We start from the raw sequence: 25,677 nt of genomic DNA, 5'->3' as shown, positions 1-25,677 counted from the left end.
CGAATATACAATATAAACATCAAAGGTGATAAAATACCACCTTGACAAACTCCTTTTGATGACAATCTAGGGCCATAAAGATGTTTGTTAAACTTAATAAATACTTCCCTGCTATTGAGAAATTTTTTAACCCAGTTTATAATTTTTCCAGGAATACCTATCAGTGACAACTCATTACATAAAACATCTATATTTACACTATTAAAAGCACCAGCAATATCAAAAAATACAGCAACTAAATTTTCATTTTTGGACAAGGAAATATGAATATCAAACTGTAATTGGCAAACACTTTCCCTAGCAGAACGATTCCTACGAAAACCAAACTGATTTGATGGTAAAATACTATATTTTTCTATATAGAATTCTAAACGTTGTTTTATCAATTGTTCAAATAATTTCCCAACACAAGATGTAAGAGCTATAGGACGATAAGAATCAGGATACATTTTAGGCTTATCAGGTTTTAAGACAGGCACAAGACAATCTATCTTCCAGTTATGAGGTATAATATCATTTGCCCATAGTAAATTCAATAGGTGTAAAAATATTTCTAAACTAGTAGTACTAAGTTTTTTGAAAAGTATATAAGGCATGCCGTCAAGACCATATGCAGTATCTCTTCTGGAAGTTAAGGCTGACAGCAACTCTTGTATAGAAAAAGAGTTTAAAAGAAAATGATTGCTAGGATTGGTGTTGTTATTGTAAGTTTTTAAGTCATCTGATACAAAGTCAGGTGTATATTTCTTAAGAAAATCTAAGACCCAGCTATCATCACTCTCAGCATTAAAATGATATGATCTATTATACTTGCGCATAAATTTCCATATGACAGATAAAGGTGTACATCTGTTAAATGTTTCACAAAGAGAAATCCAACTTTTTTGTCTTTCTGTTTTTAAAATAAGCTTTTTACATGCACGTAGTCTTTTAAATTGCAGGTAATTTTCTTCCGATGGAATAGCTTTAAAATTGAGATATGCATTTTTAAAATTTAAAACAGCTTCTGTGCATTTTTGGTTCCACCAAGGAAGCGAATACTTTTTACCAATAACTTTATGACATGAGCGGCTAACAATACCAATACTGACACTAGATTGATTAGAATTTGGTATAGAATTTGCTGCGGCTGAGCGCAAAATTGTACAAAACTGAAAATATGAATCAAGAAGACTTAAATTATCTACTTTAAAATCAAGCAATGATTCATCAACAGAACTTCTGTACCTTTGCCAGTCCACCAATCTATAGTTTGGATAAATAGGCAAATGTGCAGCATTACAACAATATTTATATTCCTCAATATTACATTTATTACTAATATTGACTCTTATGATTACAGGAATGTGATAACTAGTGCCAAGAGAGCTATCATGTATACCCCATTCACAATTAATTGCTAAGGATGAAGAAGCCATAGTTAAATCCAGAGCATTAGGTCGCCAAGTTAAAGATCCAACTGTTGTTGCTTGACCATTATTAAGCAGAACTAAATTATTATCATCAATAACATCCAAAACGTCACGACCACGTATTGAGTCTGAGCCACAACCCCAAGAGGTATGATGAGCATTAAAGTCTCCGGCAAATATAAAAGGTTCAGGGATAGATTTGATTAATAAATCGAAGTTGCGTTTTTTGAATTCTGGATTACATTTTAAAGGACTATAAAAACTTACTATACTAATTTCTTTGTTATTAACTTTTATTTTTACACAGATATTTTGTAATGAGTTGTCAAAGTAAGTATTGACTTTATTGTAAGCAATACTATTGTGAATAATTATTGCAACTCCGTTATGTTTGTTACCAGTATCATTTCTTTCAATATTATAATGTTTTATTTTAAAATTTTGTTGAGGTTTAAACCATGTTTCACTTATAATTGCTATGTGTATATTTTGAGTATAAAGAAAATCCATAAATATATGCTTATTACTATTTAAACTTTGAGCATTCCATTGCACTATCTTCAATTCAGAGAGATCCATTAGGCGGTTAAGGAAAATTTATTGTTAAATGAAGTTTTTAATGTTTCTTTTATAGATGTAAAATTAATAGGTGTCTCCTTATTATTGACTATTAGAATGATTGTCTCAACTAAACTATTAACAAACCTATCAGATTTCATCAAATTATTTACTTGTGTATCTAAATTACGTGCTGTTAGAGCTGGGAAGGCATTAGTATTAAATAAATCTAAATATGTGGCACTCTTAGCCTTTATTTTATTTTCCTCTACCTTTTCCCTTTTCTTCAAGCACTTACCAGAAATAGCGATATGATTACCCCCACAGTTTGCGCATTTCGCATCCTTGGGAGCAACCTTACAAGATTTAAAATTATGATTCTCAGAACATATTGAACATACTTCCGAATTACGGCAAAATTTAGCAATATGTCCAAAACGCATACATTTCAGACATTGTTTTACTGGTGGAATATATATATTTACTTTATGTCGCCAAGAGTCTAAATAAACATACTCTGGTAAGTTGGTTGAAGCAAATGTGACTGCAACTGCCTGTGTAGGTATGAACGAAAAACTACCATTATCACTTCTGACACGTCGCATGAAGCGCCTGACTTGTATGACATTCTTTGAGCTTCCAATTAAGGAGAATATTTGTTTATTGGACATATCTATTGGAACAGAGGTAAGAACTCCAGTGACCTCCGTGTCCTTAGCAGGTATTGATGCTTTGAAAGATAATTGATCGAGCAGTTTCTTGTTTTGTAAAAACATATTTGCGTTGTTGGGCAAATCAAATGTCACGCCTACCTTATACTTGTTAATAGAACGTAAGTGCGTGACACCAGATACCCCGTGTTCTCTTATTCCCTTTGAAAGGGCTAAGCGATCTCTATCGCTGAATGCCGTATTCTCGTCTGATTTATTAAGAAAAACAATTAGGCCAGTCTGTTTAGAGTCCTCCGCATACTTACGAGTATACCCTTTTACTCTATAAATGGCATATTTATCTTTGGGTTCCTTTTCACATTTGTTCTTTAAATTTGAGCTCGTCGAAGCCATGGATTCCGCTGAGTCAGAGTCGGTGGATTCCAGCGGCTGCTGGCTTGAACCTGAATGGACGATACCATCCCTCTTCCGCTTTTTTTTCGGCATTTCGTGATGTTAATATAACACTAGACACTTATTTAAACTAATATTTACAAAACTATCACTGAATTAATTATAAAAGTTAAATTTTATAAAAAAATTTTTAAAAAGCGCGCCTTTCCACTTCAACAGTTTCCCGCCCTCATATTGTCAAGTTTTAAGTGTCACATATGTCAGATGAATAATTGTCCATGTGAATAAAATATAAATACAGTCTGTAGTTTGACTTTGGTAAATTGGTTATACAATATTTATTATTGTTAATAGCCCATTAAATTATTTAAATATGCAATAAAATAAAACAATCCAGTATTTAGTTTAATAGAGCTTTGTATAAAGTATAATAATGAACTGCCTATGGAGACAGAGTGTCCAAAAATGTAGACGTTTGGCCTACATCAAAAATAATGTTGTTAATTTACCTGTAAATTTAGTTAAATTCTGTTCATTTCAACAATCTTTACCAAAAACCCTTAATCCAGCTCCATGTGCGTTTTATAACGTCGTACGATACAAATCTAAAAAGGTTCTCTATTATTAACTATAAAAAATTTACCTGCTAGAAGATTATACCTACACACAAAATAGTTTAATATACCATTTTGTAATGTAACAATTGCTGTTAGACAAATGATAGTTTCAATAATACCCTACTAACAAGCTCCATAAGACTGAATTGTAACACAATAACTACATTTCCAGCAGAGAGACTATGACTCCGATGAAGAAGAATTTGATGAGGGTGATCACTCACTATCAAAAGATTCCAAAGTTATGAAAATTACTACAACATCACTTAGGACTGATGCTGTGCTAAAATTAGCTCATGGAGTTGCTAGAAAGTGAGTAGAGATTATAGGGAGACTAGATTTTATCACATTAGTGCAACACTTCTTTTTTTTAACTTGTTTACTTTGTGGAATCATATTCAAATGATTTAATAGAAAATGTTCATTTACAGTAAGATAGAACAACTCTTCTTTGAAAGTAAAATTAGAGTAAATGGGAAAAAAATACTTAAGAAAAGTAGTCCGGTAAGTGAATTTTTGTAAATAAGAATAATGTATGTTTCATTTTTATTACTTACCTCAAATTTCTAAGTTTTATATTATGAAGCTTTATTGTAACTTAAGGAAAATGTAGTATTTTTGTATAGTATATGTTTTAAACTTATGTGTTATAATGTGAATACTTTATAATGATCTTTCAAATTTCAGGTTAGGGTTGACTACGAAATAGATGTTATAAAAGGTTACAGTCCTAAGAACCCTGATCATATTATAGTGTCTAGAATTGAAGTTTTAGATATAGTTGCAAAAGAAGAATCTATTGTAATATCTGTTAGAAGGTTCAAAAATTTGCTAATAGAAAATTATGAAAAGGATCCTTACAAAGCTAGTACACAAAGTGAAGAAACAACATAATAATTCATTGGTTATAATTGTAGAACATTGAAACATAATTATGTAAAAATTATTATAAGGACACTTGTTTCATGTATTTTTCTTTAACTATCCTAAATATCCAAATCAATATTACAGTCGGTTTCAAACATTGAAATTTGAGAATTTTTATCAGGTTTACTTTCTTCAGATGTATTACTGAAACTTTTTTCTAGTACAGTATTTGAATAAGGTTCTTGTTTTACACTGTCACCATTGCACTTATTTATATCATGTTTACTTTTAAATTTAAACTGTTTTAACTTATTTACAGTGTTATTCTTACTGTCCATTTCCTTGTTTGTAGATGATTTTACATTACCTACATCAATCTTGTTAGATTTCTGTAGATTTGAATTACATAACTCAAGTGTTTTATTATTCTTGTCATCAAGTACATCTAAGTCATGATTTATATTGAAATCAATACCCAAGTCATTAAAAACATCATTTACACTTGGAACTGCATTTAATGCTTTGCTAATATCAAAATCTTCTTCACTTTCAACATCACAGTTTACTTCAGCTTTTTTCTTTTTTATCTTAGTTTTTTTGAGTTGAGCATTTGTATCTATAACAATTTCTTTTCTCTTTCGTTTAGTTCTTTTTTGATCTGATGGTATTTTTATTTTTTTATTAAGTGCTGCATGTTTGACCAGAGTAGCTGCTAGTTTACTATTAATGACATCTTTCTCGATTTTTCTTTCATTGTTATTAAAGTATGAACTTGTGACTAAAGTTGCTGAAAGTTGTATATTGCTATCTTCAATATCATCAACTTGGGCAAATATAGAAGAATTTTTACTATTAATTTCATGTTCTAATGTCTTATGGTCTACCTTTAATAGTTTTGCATAGAAAAGTAGTTCTTCTCTCCAAATTTCATCTAAATTTAGTTGTGCAAGAAGCTTTTTCGCCATATGTAAGTATTCATAGTCTGGATATTTTTGGAATGTGGAATGGAGAGCGTTAGCTGTGTCTGACAGTGTGCAATCCTGCATCGAAAGATCTACTAGTGAAACAGCCACTATTGCATCAACTGGTAAAATGGTGGTTCTATACATTAGACGGCAATGTGCTTGTGATAATCTAAAAAAAAATAAGAATTACCAAAACACATTTTTTTCAAATGTGGAAGGCAGACTACAAAATGTGTATAACTGTATGTGTAGTTCTTTAAAATTTATTTTTGTGATTCCATGAGCATTGGTAAATGCAAAATGATAGTCTTTTATGCGTTTCAGTCTAATACAAATAAAACCAAAAAAGAAATAAGAAACGTCGGAAAAGTTAAAATAATGTAAAATAATTATAAGTTTATACATAGCTGCAATCCATCGAAAAAATGTTTTTTTAAACAAATAAAATAAAAAACATTGCATATACCGCAACAATTAGCATTTGTGATTTGATTGTGATTATTAAAATTGTCGGTAATAAAAAAAGCATTTTTATTCACGTTGGCAAAAAGCGTGCCGGTGACATACATGTTCAGGTCATAATAATTGTTAGTAAGACAAACATAGTGTCTAAAACAGATAAGAAAGAATCACTACATATTATAAAACAAAGTCGCTTTCTCTGTCACTATGTCCCTTTGTATGCTCAAATCTTTGAAACTACGCAACGGATTTTATGCGGTTTTTTTTAATAGGTAGAGTGATTCAAGAGGAAGGTTTATATGTATAATAACATCCATTAAATAGTGGAGAGGTACTGTTATTTTTGAGGTTTCTAATGGTGATGTCGTAAATAATTACATTTTTTCCGCTTACATTGCAAACGCAGGCTGAACTAGCTAAGTATTGTACACATTGAAAAGGTCTACAGAAAAGACCGTGATGGTATATGTCTATCTCTTATGGATAACACACATTTTTATATACAACGTTCACAGATTTTCTGTAGTGTATTTAGTATCAGCATTGCACCCGTGCGTTATCAATAAAATAGGCGCATCTAGGATCCCTTATAGTATATGGATATGCACCACTGCATTATTAATATAAAAGAACTGTTTAGTAAAATAGACTGCTACTCCGTTTAAGGGTTACTACAAAGACATACAAACCTAACAAGGCTGTCAAGCATCCTAACTGTTGTTCTAGAAGGATCCCTGTAGGCCGACTTCCTTTGACTCATGTAATAATGCTGCAATATTGTATTTGCTGATTTTGTAATTTCCATTTGCCTCGGTCCAATAAGACTAATGTACATCTAGAGAAGATAATTTTAATATAAGTAATACATTTGAAAAAAAAAATATTTAAATAAATATGATTAGTTATACCTGCAATTTCTCAATGCTCCACCTTTTCTTACTCTCAGTATTGCCTCCAAACAGTATGTAAGACGATACTAATTTATCCCAATGTCTATTTTTCGAATCCAGTAAAATAAAAATCAAGTCAAACCTAAAAAAATAATTATTAATTTAAATATTATATAATTTATAATGATAAATTACTAAAATAATGAATGATTTCCTCTTTATATCTTTTGAAACAGATTGAAATGAATGAAATTGTTAATATATATGTATATTTTTAAATAATAATATATATGTATATAGGATATCCGGCAGCCGGATATTCGGCCACACGCTTCGCCGAATATCCGGTATCCTGCCAAACTGCTATCCGTTTTATCTCTAAAACATATACACGGTTGACAACTGGCAATAAAGAAATGAAGATTGATTTAATTTTTTTTCAAAGTGTTTATATTCGCTTCCGAATGAGTATAAAACATGTGTTTTATAACTTAAAATACTTTTGTCATATAACTCTACAATTCAATATGATCTCACTTTAACTGATACACCGCATATTCCATACAGTTGTTGACGTAATTACAAAGATTTATGCTATTAAATATTTATAAATTTAATTAATAAATCTATTTTGAAACTTTAGTGACATTTAATATTACCTACTCAGCAAGGGTGTTCCAAGAGATACATTGACGCTCAGAGGCTGATCAGTCTGATAATGTCCTTTGGGATTGCAGGCAGCTATCACCGCACAGCGAGTGTTTAACTTGCACACTATTCCTGCCTATAAACATTTGTAAAAGCAAATAATTAATTAGTATTATTATAGGTCATGTATTTGAATCACGGCTGCGCTATGTACTCCATTAAGAATCGCCCAATAACGGTAAACATCGTTAGGAAATCGCAATTAGACCCAAAACTCTGTGTGTACAATTTCCCTATTAAGAAAAAAAAATCACAAAACATATAAATACATCTAAGACCAAAACCGTGTTGTCGACGTTTCTTTGTAAGTGCATACAAAATACACACGACAGAAGTGAAACTTGTAAATAATTATTATAAAAAAAATATCCTCATGCCCCTAAAGAAGTTTCACTTCAAAAAGTTGTCTTCTATAATTATCGTACATTGTAAAAATGTTAAACTACAAAATTTACTTATACCTTTGATTTACTACAAAAATCACCTGTCTAATTTTGCAGAAAATGCTGTTACCTTGGCTACGGAAATAGTCTGTTGCTCCATTGCTTCGTGTATAGCAGTCCTGTCATGATCTCGTAAGTGAGATATCTCGTCAATACAACACACACCACCGTCTGACAGTACTAACGCACCCGCTTCTAGCTGCCATTCGCCTTCCTCCTGAGAATACATTATATTTTATAAAAATCTACGATTTTCTTAAGAATATACAGGAGAAAACAGCGTACCGTCTAGCATTGAGAATGTCCATAATATATAGCTTAACTAGGCTGAAATAACTTTTTAAGGAATTTCAGGGTGTGAATGTAGCCTCAGGTTGAAGGTGTTGCTACGAATATTTAACACTACGAATAGAAACATGAACAAGTATAATGTATAATGTATCGTCTAAAATACATATCACAGAAGGATATTTAACTATTGATCCAGTATTTAATTAGTATAAGAAAGATCAGTGCGCCGCGTACGATGTCGAGTTACTTGCGTAATTCGCCAATGTTTCGGGTTTTATCGAACTATGACAACCATTGTCAGGACATTGATCTTTTCCACCATAAAAAGAGAGATGTCAAGAAGTACTTGGAGAATCGGGAAGACTCTGATTTTTTAAGTAGTAGTTTTAAATTCTTAGAATTATTTGTTGCTTCTAAATGTCAAATTTCAGTTTTTTAATTTTAATCTTTTGTTTAAATGAATCTTTGTCTTTTAATGCGCTTACTTGTTTTTGTTTTTTATACATAATTTGTTAATCTATTTAATCTGTTTTGGCTTTCTGTATTGTATTAGTAGGTTGTATAATAGTATGTATTAAGTAAGCTGTTAGATTACTTATAATTAAATAAATTAAATTAATAAGAATGGACAATTTTTGACATACGTACATTAGTCAAGTATTTCAGTAAGTTGTCACAGAACAACAAGATTCTAAATTCCAGGTCTATAATTAACCTTAAGTCAGCTTAGCACTATGATTCCCGTATTAAGACATTTTAGAAGTGACATACAGGAGTCATACTTACTCAAGTCCCTCTTTAAATGTTACCCTAAGACTCAAAATAACAAAATATTATTCCGTTTGGACTCACCAAAGTCACCTCTTAAATTCAAAATATTCTCAAATCTAATTTAAATATACTTTTTATTGAAAACTGACACAAATCTGACATCTGTCATACCCTCAGTGCAGCACAAGTGAGTCCAGCTCGTGTGCTGCCAGCGCCTGAAGTGAAAACCGAACGAGCAGTTAGATCTGCGCCTGCGCGTAGTAACTGAGATTTTCCCGTGCCTGAAAGTATTAAGCGGCGATCATCGATCATCGATCGGTTGCAGCTCCTTACAAGTGTGTAAAAAAAAACTTGGCGATTAAAAAGAGTGACGGAGAGTTTTTTTTTTTTTATATTTATATAGTACTCCTACAGCTAACACAAAATACATATAATAACAAACAAATACACCAAGAACATAACCACAAACGGAATACATGATACATTATAATAAAAAGATTTAAAAAAGGGAACAAAAGATTTAACAAAGGGAGGTTTATTGCCAGTTCTTCTCTTCCGTTCTACGCCCTTGATTTGAGAACTGGCAGTAAATGTAAAATTAAATTCATTTAATATCTCTTTTTTTGACGTTCATAAGTGTACATTGTTACCTACATGAATAAATAAATTTTGAATTTTGAATTTGATCGAAAAAGAAGTTAATTCTATAGATTAGACAACGCGGATAAGGTTGGGCAGGCCTTGTCGTACATACATAAAAAAGGGTGTGTGTATTTAGTATGAATTATATTAAATAATAATTTTGTCATTTATATTACTAAATAATACATACAGATAGTTAACTCAATTGTATTGATGCACTTAGGAAGGTTGATGAGCAGTTTTTCACAAATATTTGATTTAAATATACAATTTAAATCACATCTGATTATAATTCAGACGCACATATAAAATTCGTACTTGTACAATGAAAACACGTGTTTTAAATGTAGAAACTCAAAGCAAGTGGATAAATATTATAAATATAAATACACAGTGAACAGAGGCGGCGTGCGTGCCAACGTGCGTCACTAACTTCATTCTGTTAATTTTGCGTCACAAAATTTGTAACACACACAAAATAAAATATATACCTGGATCGCCAACAAGTAGTAAATGACATTGTCCTCTCACGCGTGTTGTGTGATTTTCGTCTACATTTTTCTTTTCATGATCAATGGCGTGATTCGAACCAGTAATCACTGTTAGCAACACTGCCAATTTAACCAGATGCAGTCCATACACCTTTAAAACGATATTTATTAATAAATGTTTTATGTATATTTTATTTAGTAGTATGTAATGTAGTAAGTAATGTTTTTTTTTTTTTGATTGTCAAGCAGCATTGCTTTATGTATGTTTTATGTATATTTTAATTAGTAATTATTTCGAGGTATAGGATACCATGTGACATGGTATAGTAATTTGTATGTCGAATGACGTTGCGGACCGCTTCGGCGCCGCACCTCTACCGCATCGTGTGGCCGCACTCACATCTATTCTGATTATATAAAGAGGCAAGAAGAAATATACAAAGGCAAGAGTTTATTGCCAGCTCTTCTTCTCTTCCGTTCCTTTACAGCTTTGATTTGAGTACTGGCAGTAAATGTAAAATTAGAAACATTTAATGTTAATATTTCATTTTTTTGACGTTCATAAATGTAGCTTAAGTTACCTACATGAATAAATGATTTTTTAAGTAAATTTTTGTAGGAAACCTCTAAAATGCATGCGTTCGTTTTCAAGCTTAAACAATGTGTAGGTAATATGTGTAAAAAAGTAAATAAATACTGTTGACGTACTCACTAAACAAGAAAATCAAAGATATAATCATACAAGTGCTTACTTAATACTGAAACGGTCACTTATATGTATAAAATTGGTAATAAAATGATTGAAAAAATAAACCCCAAAGTCAATTCACTAATTTATCTTAAATTTATGTTTCCTTATTATTTTTTTGTACACAACAAACATTTATAAATCGTAAAGTTGAATGCCTTATCGCTTATAAAGAAGACAACTAATTTACCTGAGGACAAACAGATTCAAGTATCCGATCTCGTCCTTTCAACGGGCACTTCTCATACTTAGACCAAAACTCGTCAAAGCAGTCCTTCACATCAGGTGCTGAAGCTATCACTTCCGAGCGAAGAGCGTTAATGACGTCAATGTAATTCGCCTGTAACACTAGTTCGACCTCAGATCGCTTTGTCTGTGAAGAGGGACGCCATCTGCGGCGAACTATACCGCTGGAATAATAAAAGTAATGCTAAAATATATTAATACCCTATGTTGGGGAGAAAGTAATATTAATAGCTTTTATTTCCAAAACTTAAGTATAATAGATAAGTTTCATTGATTTTGAATTGAGAAAAAAAATTCACTTTAACATTTAGGAATAATCATTTGCTTGTTAGGTTTTGGTTCGTTCATCATTGGACATAGGCCTTCTCCATCCGGTTCCACTCATGTCTTGCGGGTGAAAGTAAATGCGATTAATCCCCAAAATTGGTAACGGTGTTCGCGCGTTAATATACAAGCTTTCCGTATTACATAGGGATTATGTGTGTTGTGTGTTCCAATGCGGCTCATTTTTGTGTAGTATTTAGTCAAAAAATATAAAAAAGGTAAGGTATATGTTTCCATTTCGTTTATAATGTCGCGGCAACACATATGTAAAAATCTAAAAATAATACCCGAAAAAAGCAAGATAAATGTATTTTTTATCCAACTTGGAATGTGATTGCTGGGCAGGTATAAAAACTTTATTTTTAATGATTTTTAGAAATTTAGTTGTTTTTTATTATACTATTTCATTTCGGGTAGTGTGTTGTGACACACACAAGTATTTAATATAATTTGTATTTTAAACTTTATAAATTTTTATTCAAACTGCATGTGGAGACTCTTAATTAAATTAACTAATATTATAATTAAGTGTAAGACATCTTACAGTGGAGGCTGGTGAACATATGTGCAAATATTTTTATCTCTTACCATATAATAACATCATCACCTGGTTTACAACAATCAACTAAATCATCTTCAAGCACCACCCACATGGAACCAGGAATTGTGCCAATATTTAGTTTATTTACTTGTTCCTGTAATATTAATAATCTGTTATGATCTACAAAAGTTATAGATGATGGGGTCTGGTTATGTGGATGTTAAATTTAATGAACTGAAAATCTTTTACTTTACTGAACTTTTTCAAAAAATGTTTAATAGATAAAACCTCTATTTACTTCTCTTATAATTATAATAAATTCTTCTAATGATATACAGGCCATAAGAACCTTTCATTCAAAAAACTAAATCAGCCATAGCACTTTTTAAGTTGTGTTTACTCTGCAATGAAAGAGACAGATGATTTATACTTTAAAATCTATCAACCAACATGTTGTATTTTACCTGTATTTTAATTTCTTGATAATCTTTACAATATTCCCTAGAAACTAAATTAACCTGTGTGAATGTGGAACATTTACACCTAGTTTCTGTATTGCCACACTTTGTTGGTGCTTTTAATATATATCTGTTTTCAAAGTCAGCCTCAAGTATATTTTCATATTTACATTTAACACAAACATACTTTCTCTGATATTCCAACATCTTTGCTTGAGTTACCCTTACAACTGTTCCTGTAAAATTAACAAAGTAAATGTAACATAGAATATGTACATTCAATCAATATAAGCTACAACCACCTTTAGTATTCATTCAGCAATAGTTTTTTTAATAAGTTTTCAAATATATTCCATAGAACTCTTAACAAATATATATAAATAGCTATAATGAAATCACAATTGAATGAATAAAATCAATCAACACTAATATTAACATGTTCATGCATATTCTGAAATGTTGAAGAGTTTGGGTAATAAGTTAGTAAAGACAATTGGTGTGCCATAATACTGTACTCTTAATGTTTATATAGCAAAAGGTAAAATGTAACTAATCACAAACTTTAGAATTCAGAGCAGATGCTTTAAACACATGTTGTTACATACCATTTACTTTCAAAAAACATCCCAAATCAACATTCTTAGGAAATACTGTTCTATGCAATTCTGGACATACTGGCAATCCAAAGAATCTTGCGTGAACATTCTTCTTTAGGCAACAATGGTCAAGCTTGTTGACCAAAACTTTATATTCTGGCATATCCAAGATATGCCTCTGCGCTAGAATAACATCTCTATTACAGGCAGGTAAAGACTCCACAGGATTACACAATACTTTATCACCAACATCAGGATAGGATTCAAAGAGTTTTATGAAACTGAAAAGAAAGCACAATTTTTTTATTATTATCGAAACAAAAACGACTCGGTACAGTGATCTCCAAAATTACCAAAGATAACTTACTCTACTTTAATGCTGTAGTAAGCAAGTTCGTCTTCTTTTGATAAAATATCAACACAATCATTAATATGAGTCGTTTTTAGATATTCTAAAATCATATTTAGATGTCAGAAACAATTTTTATGGCATTAGATTTAGACACCTTTTAGGGCGAAGAAATTGATATTTAAATCAAAACAAATAATCAAGGTTTCTGCTTCATTCCACTTTTGATAATTAATTTAATTTGTAAAGAATAACTGTTTTATATATTTTTAAATTAAATTTACTATTTAAATATAACCGGTAGGCGATAACTATTTTAGTAGTTGGCAGTTGCCAGTTGACACATGATTGTTGACACTTGACTGTAGTAATTATTGAGAATTGAGCCACCTAGTCGCTTCTATGTTTGTAAAAAGATTTATAGAGACTTTCCATTACAATAACTTTTCAACGAAAATCTAGGTGGCGGTACACCATCCTGCGAATCATTATGCATTAATTTCTATCACTATTTCAACAATTTCAATTAAGAAACGTTTTCGTTAGTTTTGGAAAAAAGTATAGATGTCAGTATATGGATAAAGCCCGGTTAAGGTTTACAATTCAATACCTCGATTTTGAGGTCAGGGGAGGGTATACTTATCACCCCCAACCAATTTCAAGTACTAGAAACAGTTATAACAGTAGAAAAATAAAAATAAACCAAAACATACATATAATACCTAACATTAACTGGGCCCATCGTCCTCAAAGTCATCCACATAAGCCGGTCGTTTACCAAGCAAAATTCACCAAGTTTAAAAAAAACAAATAAAAGCACGCACATTGACGAGAAAACAACAGAAATGTAAAAAGTAACGGCTTTTTAACGAATAATCTGCACTGTAACACTAACACACTGTTCTGGCGGATTGTTTACAAATTTCTAATATTGCACAAAACATCGAAAAAAAAAAATTAATTAGCTTAAATTACAACTCAAGCAGCATAAATTACTCCAAATCTCACAGAGGTTTTCGAATCAAGGTCCCCCAAGACTCCTACATACTCAGTATAATCAAATTCAAGGTATTGAATATAAGATCCAACCCCAAGTACCTAACAAATTTATCATAATATAAAAAATACATAAGTAAAATTTTATTGTTATCTTTAAAAACATTAAGCAGAGCGTGTTTCCTCTTACAACACCGGCTATTCTTTTACCATCTTTGTTCTGGATTAGAATTAAAATCTATATTTAGTTTTATTATTTTTAACCGATTTAAAAATATCGCGAAACATTACAAGATTAATTGGTGTGTGACAATCAAATTATTTTTGTAGGCGTTTAAATTAATTATGCATGTTTTTTTAAAATCGAAGTCAAATAAATTTAGACTTTATTTTTTAACAGGAACGTACTACATACTAATACATAAGTGCACATCAATCTGTATATGATACTCATCAAAAATTAAAATTATTTTATTGTCGCATTACATTCGGTATGCTTTAGTGCCATGTGGACACATGTCTCGAATTCAAAACAGTCTTTTTATTTTCATACACGAATATGTTGACGGCAAGTTCAAAGGGTTTTTAATTTGACACACTTTATGGCTTCGTCTCGCGTTTGATGGCTGTGGGTGGAAGGCGTCACAAGTGTCGTTTTAATCAAATAACAAAGAGATATTAACAACTACTGGTTTAAGTGTTTAAACAACATAAACTAGATGTGTTGTGACTTCAAATGAATCAACACGGAATTTAATAAAACATTGCACTACTGTATGTTAATGTACTATTATAAAAAAAGACGTAAAAAATAAACTTAAAAAGTGTTTTCTGTGAGAGAATATTGTAGAACTTAAGTCCATTGATATTAATATCTTTTAATTATGTGTCCTATAGCAATTATACCTAAGTTCAATTAATCAATGGATATTAATATAAGGATATGTCCGCTGGATCATCATTATTATTTCGAATTCTTCATACCCGTTCACTCTTAACCACATTTTTTATTGCGTGACCTGTCTCTATTATCTCTTATTTATTCTTCTCACCTATTAATAACTCTATTAAATTGATTGTCTATTGTGCTTCGTTGTGTTTGGACCATAGTTTATGGTTTATACTCATCGACAGCGGAAACTATGAATACATCATTGTAACAATTTCCGTGTTATAATGTTGGTATAATGTAAACAAGCTTATGATTTGTCTTGAACAGAAAGTTTATTATTAAGCATTGAATTAATTAATTATTGAATTTATTAAACATTGGTTTTTCAACGTTCTTGACACCGAAATCAAGAGAAAACATTTCATATTGTAGTAATACTTTAAAATAGGAATGTAAAAATTTAAAAACAAATCGGTAAATAATATTACATAATCCAAAGCAACGATTGTACAATCATATTGAATCAAACGCATTTAGTATATTTTGTTGACAAGCATTGTAAATATTATAGCATTAAAATTTTAGTTTAAAAACAGAGAAAGTTTTATGTATGTCAGCTAGTTGTATTAACATTTAAATATTTTTTGATTATATACAACCGTTTTACAAAAAAAACCTTCGAATATCACAAATAGCCGGCAGCGTCTATAAGCTAAGAGGAAATTATATTTCTTATTTGCCGCTCGGGATGGCATATCGTTTGTCATACGTTGACACCTCATCTTGTCATGGTGGCCAGCCTCTTTGTAAAGCCATTGGAGTGGAAAACGGATGACAGGAAGGCAGGTCTTGAAAAATGGCTGTCCAATTACGTTTATGGCATCCTATTATGTAATATGAGGTAGTCATCATGGTGAAATAAGTCACTTCAAAGTATTTATTTGGCGTTTAAGAAATCTTTATTCCATTTTGTATGAGGCATGGGCACGTTTCTGCGTACAATTGCTTTTCAAATCATTCAATGTTTGCGTTATTCTGTGCCAAAAAAGCAATACTGTTTCGCGCGGTTTTGGATTCAGGAGCTAAAGGTATCTGGTCAATAGATATAGTCATGCATGAAATTTAATAACGATAAAATTTAGTAACGATTTAAATTTTATAAAACAATGTTATTTCACTTGCGTGAAGGTATCTTACAAATTACTTAAAATACGTATAATTTATAAACATATAATCTATTACAATAACATTCCAATACATAATTAAAACTAAATTTTATGTTTGATATATAAAAAACATTGTTAATAATACTAGCGTGACAGCTATCTTAGTAAAAAATTACAAATTCCAATCAGTTTCAATAATATCTCTTATATTGGCGCCAAACAAACTTTTCAGGCGTATATATGTTATTTGGTTTAAATTGCCTGCAGCCAAAGGTCAACAGAGTTCAAGACGAATGTATCAGTGTCAGCATCCAGAATCCACCAATCAGACATGTCGTAGTGCAGTGATGATGTTTGTATAAACTTAATGACAATAAAGAAACACCCATTAATTATCCCAATTTAGAATTTTAGTTTATTGCCCGAGACGAAGATGGATATATTTGGGTTCCGCACGAAATAAAGTAAAATATCCCTGGTTCCTTAAAGGGCCAGTTTATTGACTGCTTGACTAAACCACGAGTTTAGCCTATTTCACACCACATAGATCATTAAAAAGAAGTTATCAGTCAAACATATGAACTAATATGTCTACCCCATTACACATGATTAATATAAAAATACGAAAATACTGGCTAAGTCAAGACATATACCTATTCTAAAAACGCAAATTGTGTGAAATCATAAAACTACCTGTTTAAGAAATAATATATTGTTACGTCTGTCTCAAGAATGCGATTAATAGCCTATATTCGATCTATTCCAAGTTTTTTACATAACAATAAAAAGCTATCTATCGGGATCTTCACACATTATCTCGATTCTATCTTGACCGATTTTTTATAGACTGTGGGTTTACGAGTGGACCACATGGACTATAGCTTTATAAACTCTCACTAATGTAAGTTTTATGAGTAATTTCATGGTTATTCATTCTCTCGGCAGGGGTCGATCTTGGGGTGCCAAACCAATTCGTCGCACCCTGCGTTATCGCTCACACATTACTTCAAATTTACATCTGGTAATTTTTTTCACATCCGGATTTTTAAAAATCGAATAAACCTACTTGTGACCACTTTATCAAATGCAATCAAGTGCACTTGACGATTTGCGAATGCTGTTAAAGTCGTTTAAGCCGGGGCTTTTAAAATATTCTGAGTACAGACATCATCATGGAGCTTTAATTTTCGGACTTAAATGCATATTTGCCATTTGCAGCTTTATATTCTTGGAACGAATTAAAATTTAATAATTATGGCTTCAAAACTGTATCGACTTAACCAACGTGCTATTATAATGTAAAATGTATTTTATTTTCCTAATCTTTACAGTATTGACGAAGATTAAAGTAATATATGAATATACTAAACTGTAATTGTGCAACTGTTGTTAAATTATGTTGGATTTATTATTTAAAGTATAATAGGTATGTCAAATGGAAGAGACTCGCTGCCGGAACGGCTTTCTTTCTAAAAATGCTACTTTTAAATAATTATGATACAAAATTCTAAGTCTAGTTTTTCGAACCCCATGAAAACCCCTCTAACCCCTTACAAAGATCCCTTGCTTGGGATTGCAGGGTCCATCTGCCACCGGCTAGTTGCACCAAGTCTTATGAATGCCAATGTAGGGCTCCTGCAATCCACTGATTATCTTTAGCTCAGTCTTACATTTATTATCTCTCTAACTTCTTTTCGTCTTTCCGTGTGCTTGATATTTAGCATGTCATAACAGAGAGAAGTCTCTTTAGCTAGTATTATGTGTAATAAGTGTAATAAAGTTTTCTTCTAATGCTTCCCTATATGTAAGCCGTGTTTGTATACGCGGCGAACCTTTTACATATTTCAATTATACTAATGATAAGGCAGTACGGTATTATATAGAGAGTGCATTCATGACGTGCGAAGGCTCGTTTACGTTGATAACATCCAACGTATTCAATGTTCGCCATTATAAGCTCATTTTGTCGGCTAACAGGGTGATGTGAGCTTAATTAAAATTCTGCACCATCCATCATTGGATTATTGATTTTGTGTCTCTCGCATTTGGCGCGCTGCCACTCCGTTATCAATTAGGTATGACGTGCTGACATTCTAAATAGTTGGACAAAATAACTAATTTACAGCAAGACAATTTAAATTAATTAAAAAGTGGGTTCGTGTCTTTTCACCATAATTTCATTGCGTGTTTTGTATAAATGATTTTGAATAGGAAGTATACTTCTGCCAAGACCTCTATCGTTCTTAGGTTATCTCAAAAACTATTATATATTATTATAAGGATTTGGTACATTGGTAAAATTCCTTCGTGTAAGTAATATTTTTATAAAAAAGTTCATAAAATAGAGACAAAAATAATAATCTTGTCGATACGAAAATTGTGGGTAACAAGTGATATTATGTTGACTCAATTTTCTACAATACTTGTGAATAGCTAACGTAATGTTTTGACACTTTGTTCATGTACGCAAGGTAAGTTTAAAATAGATTATTATAACTTATAATTATTTGCTATTATATCACATAAGTGTTTATGATAATTAGTATTATACTTGCTATTATAAACACTAGCCTCACGCAAGTAGACTTATACGTATCGCATAAAAAAAAAATTGTCCAATGGCAAAAGAGGTTTATTTAGTAGGTATCAAGAAAACAGCGCAGTCCATGGAAAAGTTTCCATGCTTTCTGCAAACAAATATAAATAATAAAGCCTTTTATAAATGTGACGAATATTTAAATGATCCTAATCCTTGGAATTGATTTGCTCCAGTTCAAAAGTTGCCTTAAAAACTTGGCGATTGAAAAGAGTGGCGGAAAGTTTCTTGCCAGTTCTTCTTACCCGCTCTACGCCCTTGACTTGCGAACTAGTTGTAAATGTAAATTTACAATTAATTTAATTTGCTTTTCTTGAAGTTCATAAGTTATATAAAGTATAACTTTATATTTTTATTTATAAAAAACTTATAATGTATGTCAGCTAGTTGTATTAACATTTAAATATTTTTTGATTATATACAACCGTTTTACAAAAAAAACCTTCGAATATCACAAATAGCCGGCAGCGTCTATAAGCTAAGAGGAAATTATATTTCTTATTTGCCGCTCGGGATGGCATATCGTTTGTCATACGTTGACACCTCATCTTGTCATGGTGGCCAGCCTCTTTGTAAAGCCATTGGAGTGGAAAACGGATGACAGGAAGGCAGGTCTTGAAAAATGGCTGTCCAATTACGTTTATGGCATCCTATTATGTAATATGAGGTAGTCATCATGGTGAAATAAGTCACTTCAAAGTATTTATTTGGCGTTTAAGAAATCTTTATTCCATTTTGTATGAGGCATGGGCACGTTTCTGCGTACAATTGCTTTTCAAATCATTCAATGTTTGCGTTATTCTGTGCCAAAAAAGCAATACTGTTTCGCGCGGTTTTGGATTCAGGAGCTAAAGGTATCTGGTCAATAGATATAGTCATGCATGAAATTTAATAACGATAAAATTTAGTAACGATTTAAATTTTATAAAACAATGTTATTTCACTTGCGTGAAGGTATCTTACAAATTACTTAAAATACGTATAATTTATAAACATATAATCTATTACAATAACATTCCAATACATAATTAAAACTAAATTTTATGTTTGATATATAAAAAACATTGTTAATAATACTAGCGTGACAGCTATCTTAGTAAAAAATTACAAATTCCAATCAGTTTCAATAATATCTCTTATATTGGCGCCAAACAAACTTTTCAGGCGTATATATGTTATTTGGTTTAAATTGCCTGCAGCCAAAGGTCAACAGAGTTCAAGACGAATGTATCAGTGTCAGCATCCAGAATCCACCAATCAGACATGTCGTAGTGCAGTGATGATGTTTGTATAAACTTAATGACAATAAAGAAACACCCATTAATTATCCCAATTTAGAATTTTAGTTTATTGCCCGAGACGAAGATGGATATATTTGGGTTCCGCACGAAATAAAGTAAAATATCCCTGGTTCCTTAAAGGGCCAGTTTATTGACTGCTTGACTAAACCACGAGTTTAGCCTATTTCACACCACATAGATCATTAAAAAGAAGTTATCAGTCAAACATATGAACTAATATGTCTACCCCATTACACATGATTAATATAAAAATACGAAAATACTGGCTAAGTCAAGACATATACCTATTCTAAAAACGCAAATTGTGTGAAATCATAAAACTACCTGTTTAAGAAATAATATATTGTTACGTCTGTCTCAAGAATGCGATTAATAGCCTATATTCGATCTATTCCAAGTTTTTTACATAACAATAAAAAGCTATCTATCGGGATCTTCACACATTATCTCGATTCTATCTTGACCGATTTTTTATAGACTGTGGGTTTACGAGTGGACCACATGGACTATAGCTTTATAAACTCTCACTAATGTAAGTTTTATGAGTAATTTCATGGTTATTCATTCTCTCGGCAGGGGTCGATCTTGGGGTGCCAAACCAATTCGTCGCACCCTGCGTTATCGCTCACACATTACTTCAAATTTACATCTGGTAATTTTTTTCACATCCGGATTTTTAAAAATCGAATAAACCTACTTGTGACCACTTTATCAAATGCAATCAAGTGCACTTGACGATTTGCGAATGCTGTTAAAGTCGTTTAAGCCGGGGCTTTTAAAATATTCTGAGTACAGACATCATCATGGAGCTTTAATTTTCGGACTTAAATGCATATTTGCCATTTGCAGCTTTATATTCTTGGAACGAATTAAAATTTAATAATTATGGCTTCAAAACTGTATCGACTTAACCAACGTGCTATTATAATGTAAAATGTATTTTATTTTCCTAATCTTTACAGTATTGACGAAGATTAAAGTAATATATGAATATACTAAACTGTAATTGTGCAACTGTTGTTAAATTATGTTGGATTTATTATTTAAAGTATAATAGGTATGTCAAATGGAAGAGACTCGCTGCCGGAACGGCTTTCTTTCTAAAAATGCTACTTTTAAATAATTATGATACAAAATTCTAAGTCTAGTTTTTCGAACCCCATGAAAACCCCTCTAACCCCTTACAAAGATCCCTTGCTTGGGATTGCAGGGTCCATCTGCCACCGGCTAGTTGCACCAAGTCTTATGAATGCCAATGTAGGGCTCCTGCAATCCACTGATTATCTTTAGCTCAGTCTTACATTTATTATCTCTCTAACTTCTTTTCGTCTTTCCGTGTGCTTGATATTTAGCATGTCATAACAGAGAGAAGTCTCTTTAGCTAGTATTATGTGTAATAAGTGTAATAAAGTTTTCTTCTAATGCTTCCCTATATGTAAGCCGTGTTTGTATACGCGGCGAACCTTTTACATATTTCAATTATACTAATGATAAGGCAGTACGGTATTATATAGAGAGTGCATTCATGACGTGCGAAGGCTCGTTTACGTTGATAACATCCAACGTATTCAATGTTCGCCATTATAAGCTCATTTTGTCGGCTAACAGGGTGATGTGAGCTTAATTAAAATTCTGCACCATCCATCATTGGATTATTGATTTTGTGTCTCTCGCATTTGGCGCGCTGCCACTCCGTTATCAATTAGGTATGACGTGCTGACATTCTAAATAGTTGGACAAAATAACTAATTTACAGCAAGACAATTTAAATTAATTAAAAAGTGGGTTCGTGTCTTTTCACCATAATTTCATTGCGTGTTTTGTATAAATGATTTTGAATAGGAAGTATACTTCTGCCAAGACCTCTATCGTTCTTAGGTTATCTCAAAAACTATTATATATTATTATAAGGATTTGGTACATTGGTAAAATTCCTTCGTGTAAGTAATATTTTTATAAAAAAGTTCATAAAATAGAGACAAAAATAATAATCTTGTCGATACGAAAATTGTGGGTAACAAGTGATATTATGTTGACTCAATTTTCTACAATACTTGTGAATAGCTAACGTAATGTTTTGACACTTTGTTCATGTACGCAAGGTAAGTTTAAAATAGATTATTATAACTTATAATTATTTGCTATTATATCACATAAGTGTTTATGATAATTAGTATTATACTTGCTATTATAAACACTAGCCTCACGCAAGTAGACTTATACGTATCGCATAAAAAAAAAATTGTCCAATGGCAAAAGAGGTTTATTTAGTAGGTATCAAGAAAACAGCGCAGTCCATGGAAAAGTTTCCATGCTTTCTGCAAACAAATATAAATAATAAAGCCTTTTATAAATGTGACGAATATTTAAATGATCCTAATCCTTGGAATTGATTTGCTCCAGTTCAAAAGTTGCCTTAAAAACTTGGCGATTGAAAAGAGTGGCGGAAAGTTTCTTGCCAGTTCTTCTTACCCGCTCTACGCCCTTGACTTGCGAACTAGTTGTAAATGTAAATTTACAATTAATTTAATTTGCTTTTCTTGAAGTTCATAAGTTATATAAAGTATAACTTTATATTTTTATTTATAAAAAACTTATAAATAAAAATATAAAGATATTTTTCATTTGATTTGATTACTAAGCCAGAAAGCACACGATATCGCTCTACACAATATGACTGTTGACTGACTGTATTCGCTATGTTTTAATCTTAAACAGATGCATAGACAAAAAAATCTTGAAATAAAATTCCAAATTTAAAAGAGCAACTTGAAATCTACACAGCGTAAAGGATTTAAGAGTCCAGACGTTTCGCGTTATGGATACAAATGTAACGTATTTTTAATGCAACCACTCGATTCCGACTTTCATAGGATGCTTGTATAATTTTCTATACAATCTGGAATCTGGAGGGCAGCCAGAAGGACGGCGTAACTGCATTGCAGACGGCTTTTACCTACCACTTAGCATTTTAATCTCGGAAATAAGCTTAAATATCGCTTTTCATTGAGGTAATTACGAAATCAGAAAGTAAATGGATTTCGACAGATATAATGGTTGTAACATTTAAGTGTTGTGCAATCGTAATTAAAATTAACGTAAAGATAAGTAGGATTAAAATATTTAAAAACTAAATGCTTGTCCTGTTAAAACATTGACAAAACTTCATTTAAGTAATTAAGGGTATGTGGAGTCATACATTTGTATACGTTGCTAGTTACTATATTAATATTTTAAATGATTTCAAAATCTTTAGTTCTCTCTACTTACTACTAACTACTTAAAAATTTTAACAACGCCAAATCTAATTGAAAAAGCAAGTGGCGCTAAATCCCTTTTAGTTTGGGCCTCTGATTTCTGTATTTTGTTTCGTGTTTTAATAATAATAATAATATGATTGGAAAATTCATACCAATTGACCTAGTCCCATGCTAAGCTTGTGAAGTTTGTGTTGTGGATACTAGGCTACGGATATACACATATTATAGATAGTAAAATAAATTAAAAAGCCTTTTACTACTAAAATAAGTATGTTTATTATTGTATTTTATATTCTTACAAGTTGTTACTTATTTACATGTTAACAAAAGTAATAAGTATAATACTTAAGGTTAACAAAGGAAGTATTTGGATGGTTCATTCATGTTGCAATAAAGCTGAAAGAGCGGAGGTCGGGACATGAATGTGATGTTGTAGGCGGTTTACTGCAAGACTTATGGGCCATATACTTACTAAGGACATCTTCTTAACTCGGGAGTGATTATTTACTGGGGAACATTATTTTTGTATTTATCTTCCGATGTATTTGACAGACATAAGGTCGTTCATCAAGTTTATGCCAAAGATTTATTAGCTATTTTAACGTAAAAATGAAACAAGGTTAACCAAATAAACTTACCACCATATACCTACCATAGTGCGGCCAAGATTAGAGTAATAAAACCTATATTCATGTGTAACGTTACCATTATAAGTGGGAGGGGGGTATCTTTATCGTTATTACATCTATATATATTTTCTTATATATAGATGTTATAACGACTGTAACTTCGACAGTAGTTATTTACTTTTCTAAAGAAAGGTACATGGCAGAGAGGAATGGCGGGATTTGAGAGGGCATTTGCCAAAAAGGTATGTGTTTGAAATAGACCCGTGTTAAAATGATAAAACCAACTAAAGAAAAGATTAAAACGCCGAGGAATCTAAACGAGACTGGGCACATGTTTATGGGCCATACAGATAAATAGTTTATCGCTGGTTTATTAATCGTTATATAGGCCCGTCGTATACAATGACTCTTAACATAAATGATTGCTTGTTACTTACGAGAGCGTTTTATATAGAGCGATAAAAAATGCATGTATCGTTGTTATTAACGCTTCTGTAGGCGGATGAGCTGATGGTTAATAAGTAAGATTCAGTCACGCCTAAACGGTTAGTATTATTTCCGTGTATCAAAAATGATTTTACAAATAGGAGCCATATTTCGCGCAGTCTTGGTTCTGAAACCTTTGTAAACACAATATAAAAAACGGTACGCTACACTATTATATGTTTAGGGAAGTCACTTCGAATAAATATTAAACATTCCGACACAAACCGAATTCACTTTCGGCTTGTTAAGATGGTAAAATATCGTTAGTAAGGTAATTTTAAGCTAATTCCAAGATTAAAATCGTGTTTATGTTGTGACGAAGGCAGAATATATAGCTTCCGTAACTTACAAACAATAAGGATTCAATTCGTGGTAAAGGTAGAAGTTTTTATTTTGGGTAGTCTCTACAAAAAATACGCAAACTGTACCCTAGACAAAATGTAGCAACGTTCCAAGAATATGAAATAGCCCCCATATCATGTTGAATTATCGTAAACCGTTCCATTTCTATTAAATTTGAAACATTCTAAATTACCCCAATGTTATGGCGATTATTGTTAGCATTCAATTCTTCGGAAATTCCATCATTTATTTTGTCACATTTAGTTGTCTCTAGGGGCTAATCTGCGGGCCCCGGGGGCTGAGATGTGTATCACTGTATAATTTATACCTTAGGGACGGTTGCACCTTTATTAGAAGATAAATTGCAGATTATAATAGGTAACTTGATTCCATCGAATGATATATTTTATTTTGTGTTATAAAATCTACAACAAAGGGTCGTTTTTTATTAACATTGAGAATTATGCACGTACAAAGAACTTCTATGAATACATAGTGAATGAGATAATGATATTGTAAAAATCTTCAATGTAATGGCAAACTATTATCAAAGTATTGCGATATAT

The 25,677-nt window shown here is 31.5% G+C and overlaps 2 protein-coding genes across 3 annotated transcripts; one reads left to right on the top strand and one right to left on the bottom strand.

The window, feature by feature from the left end:
* Positions 1 to 3,358: 3,358 nt before the first annotated feature.
* On the top strand, positions 3,359 to 4,619 carry LOC110998891 (mitochondrial transcription rescue factor 1). Of its 2 annotated transcripts, none has more exons than XM_022267698.2 (4): positions 3,359 to 3,647; positions 3,827 to 3,963; positions 4,083 to 4,155; positions 4,339 to 4,619. In XM_022267698.2, the coding sequence occupies exons 1-4, from the start codon at positions 3,468 to 3,470 to the stop codon at positions 4,543 to 4,545; spliced, it is 597 nt and encodes a 198-aa protein (XP_022123390.2). In that variant the 5' UTR covers positions 3,359 to 3,467; the 3' UTR covers positions 4,546 to 4,619. The 2 variants fall into 2 exon arrangements, with proteins under 2 accessions (XP_022123390.2, XP_022123389.2); XM_022267697.2 differs by having other exon boundaries at positions 3,362 to 3,647; positions 3,824 to 3,963.
* Positions 4,530 to 13,743, bottom strand: LOC110998890 (DNA helicase MCM9). Its single transcript, XM_022267695.2, has 12 exons — positions 13,462 to 13,743; positions 13,104 to 13,375; positions 12,505 to 12,734; positions 12,088 to 12,194; positions 11,120 to 11,339; positions 10,182 to 10,332; positions 9,220 to 9,329; positions 8,057 to 8,203; positions 7,495 to 7,619; positions 6,854 to 6,977; positions 6,635 to 6,780; positions 4,530 to 5,652 (listed from the first exon to the last, which is right to left on the bottom strand). Exons 1-12 carry the CDS (start codon positions 13,554 to 13,556, stop codon positions 4,638 to 4,640), a joined length of 2,742 nt encoding a protein of 913 aa, XP_022123387.2. The 5' UTR covers positions 13,557 to 13,743; the 3' UTR covers positions 4,530 to 4,637.
* Between the last annotated feature and the right edge of the window lie 11,934 nt (positions 13,744 to 25,677).

This window comes from Pieris rapae, chromosome 19 (genome assembly GCF_905147795.1).
Source record: "Pieris rapae chromosome 19, ilPieRapa1.1, whole genome shotgun sequence".
NCBI classification, from domain to species: domain Eukaryota; kingdom Metazoa; phylum Arthropoda; class Insecta; order Lepidoptera; family Pieridae; genus Pieris; species Pieris rapae.
This window is presented reverse-complemented; position numbering and strand designations above follow the sequence as displayed.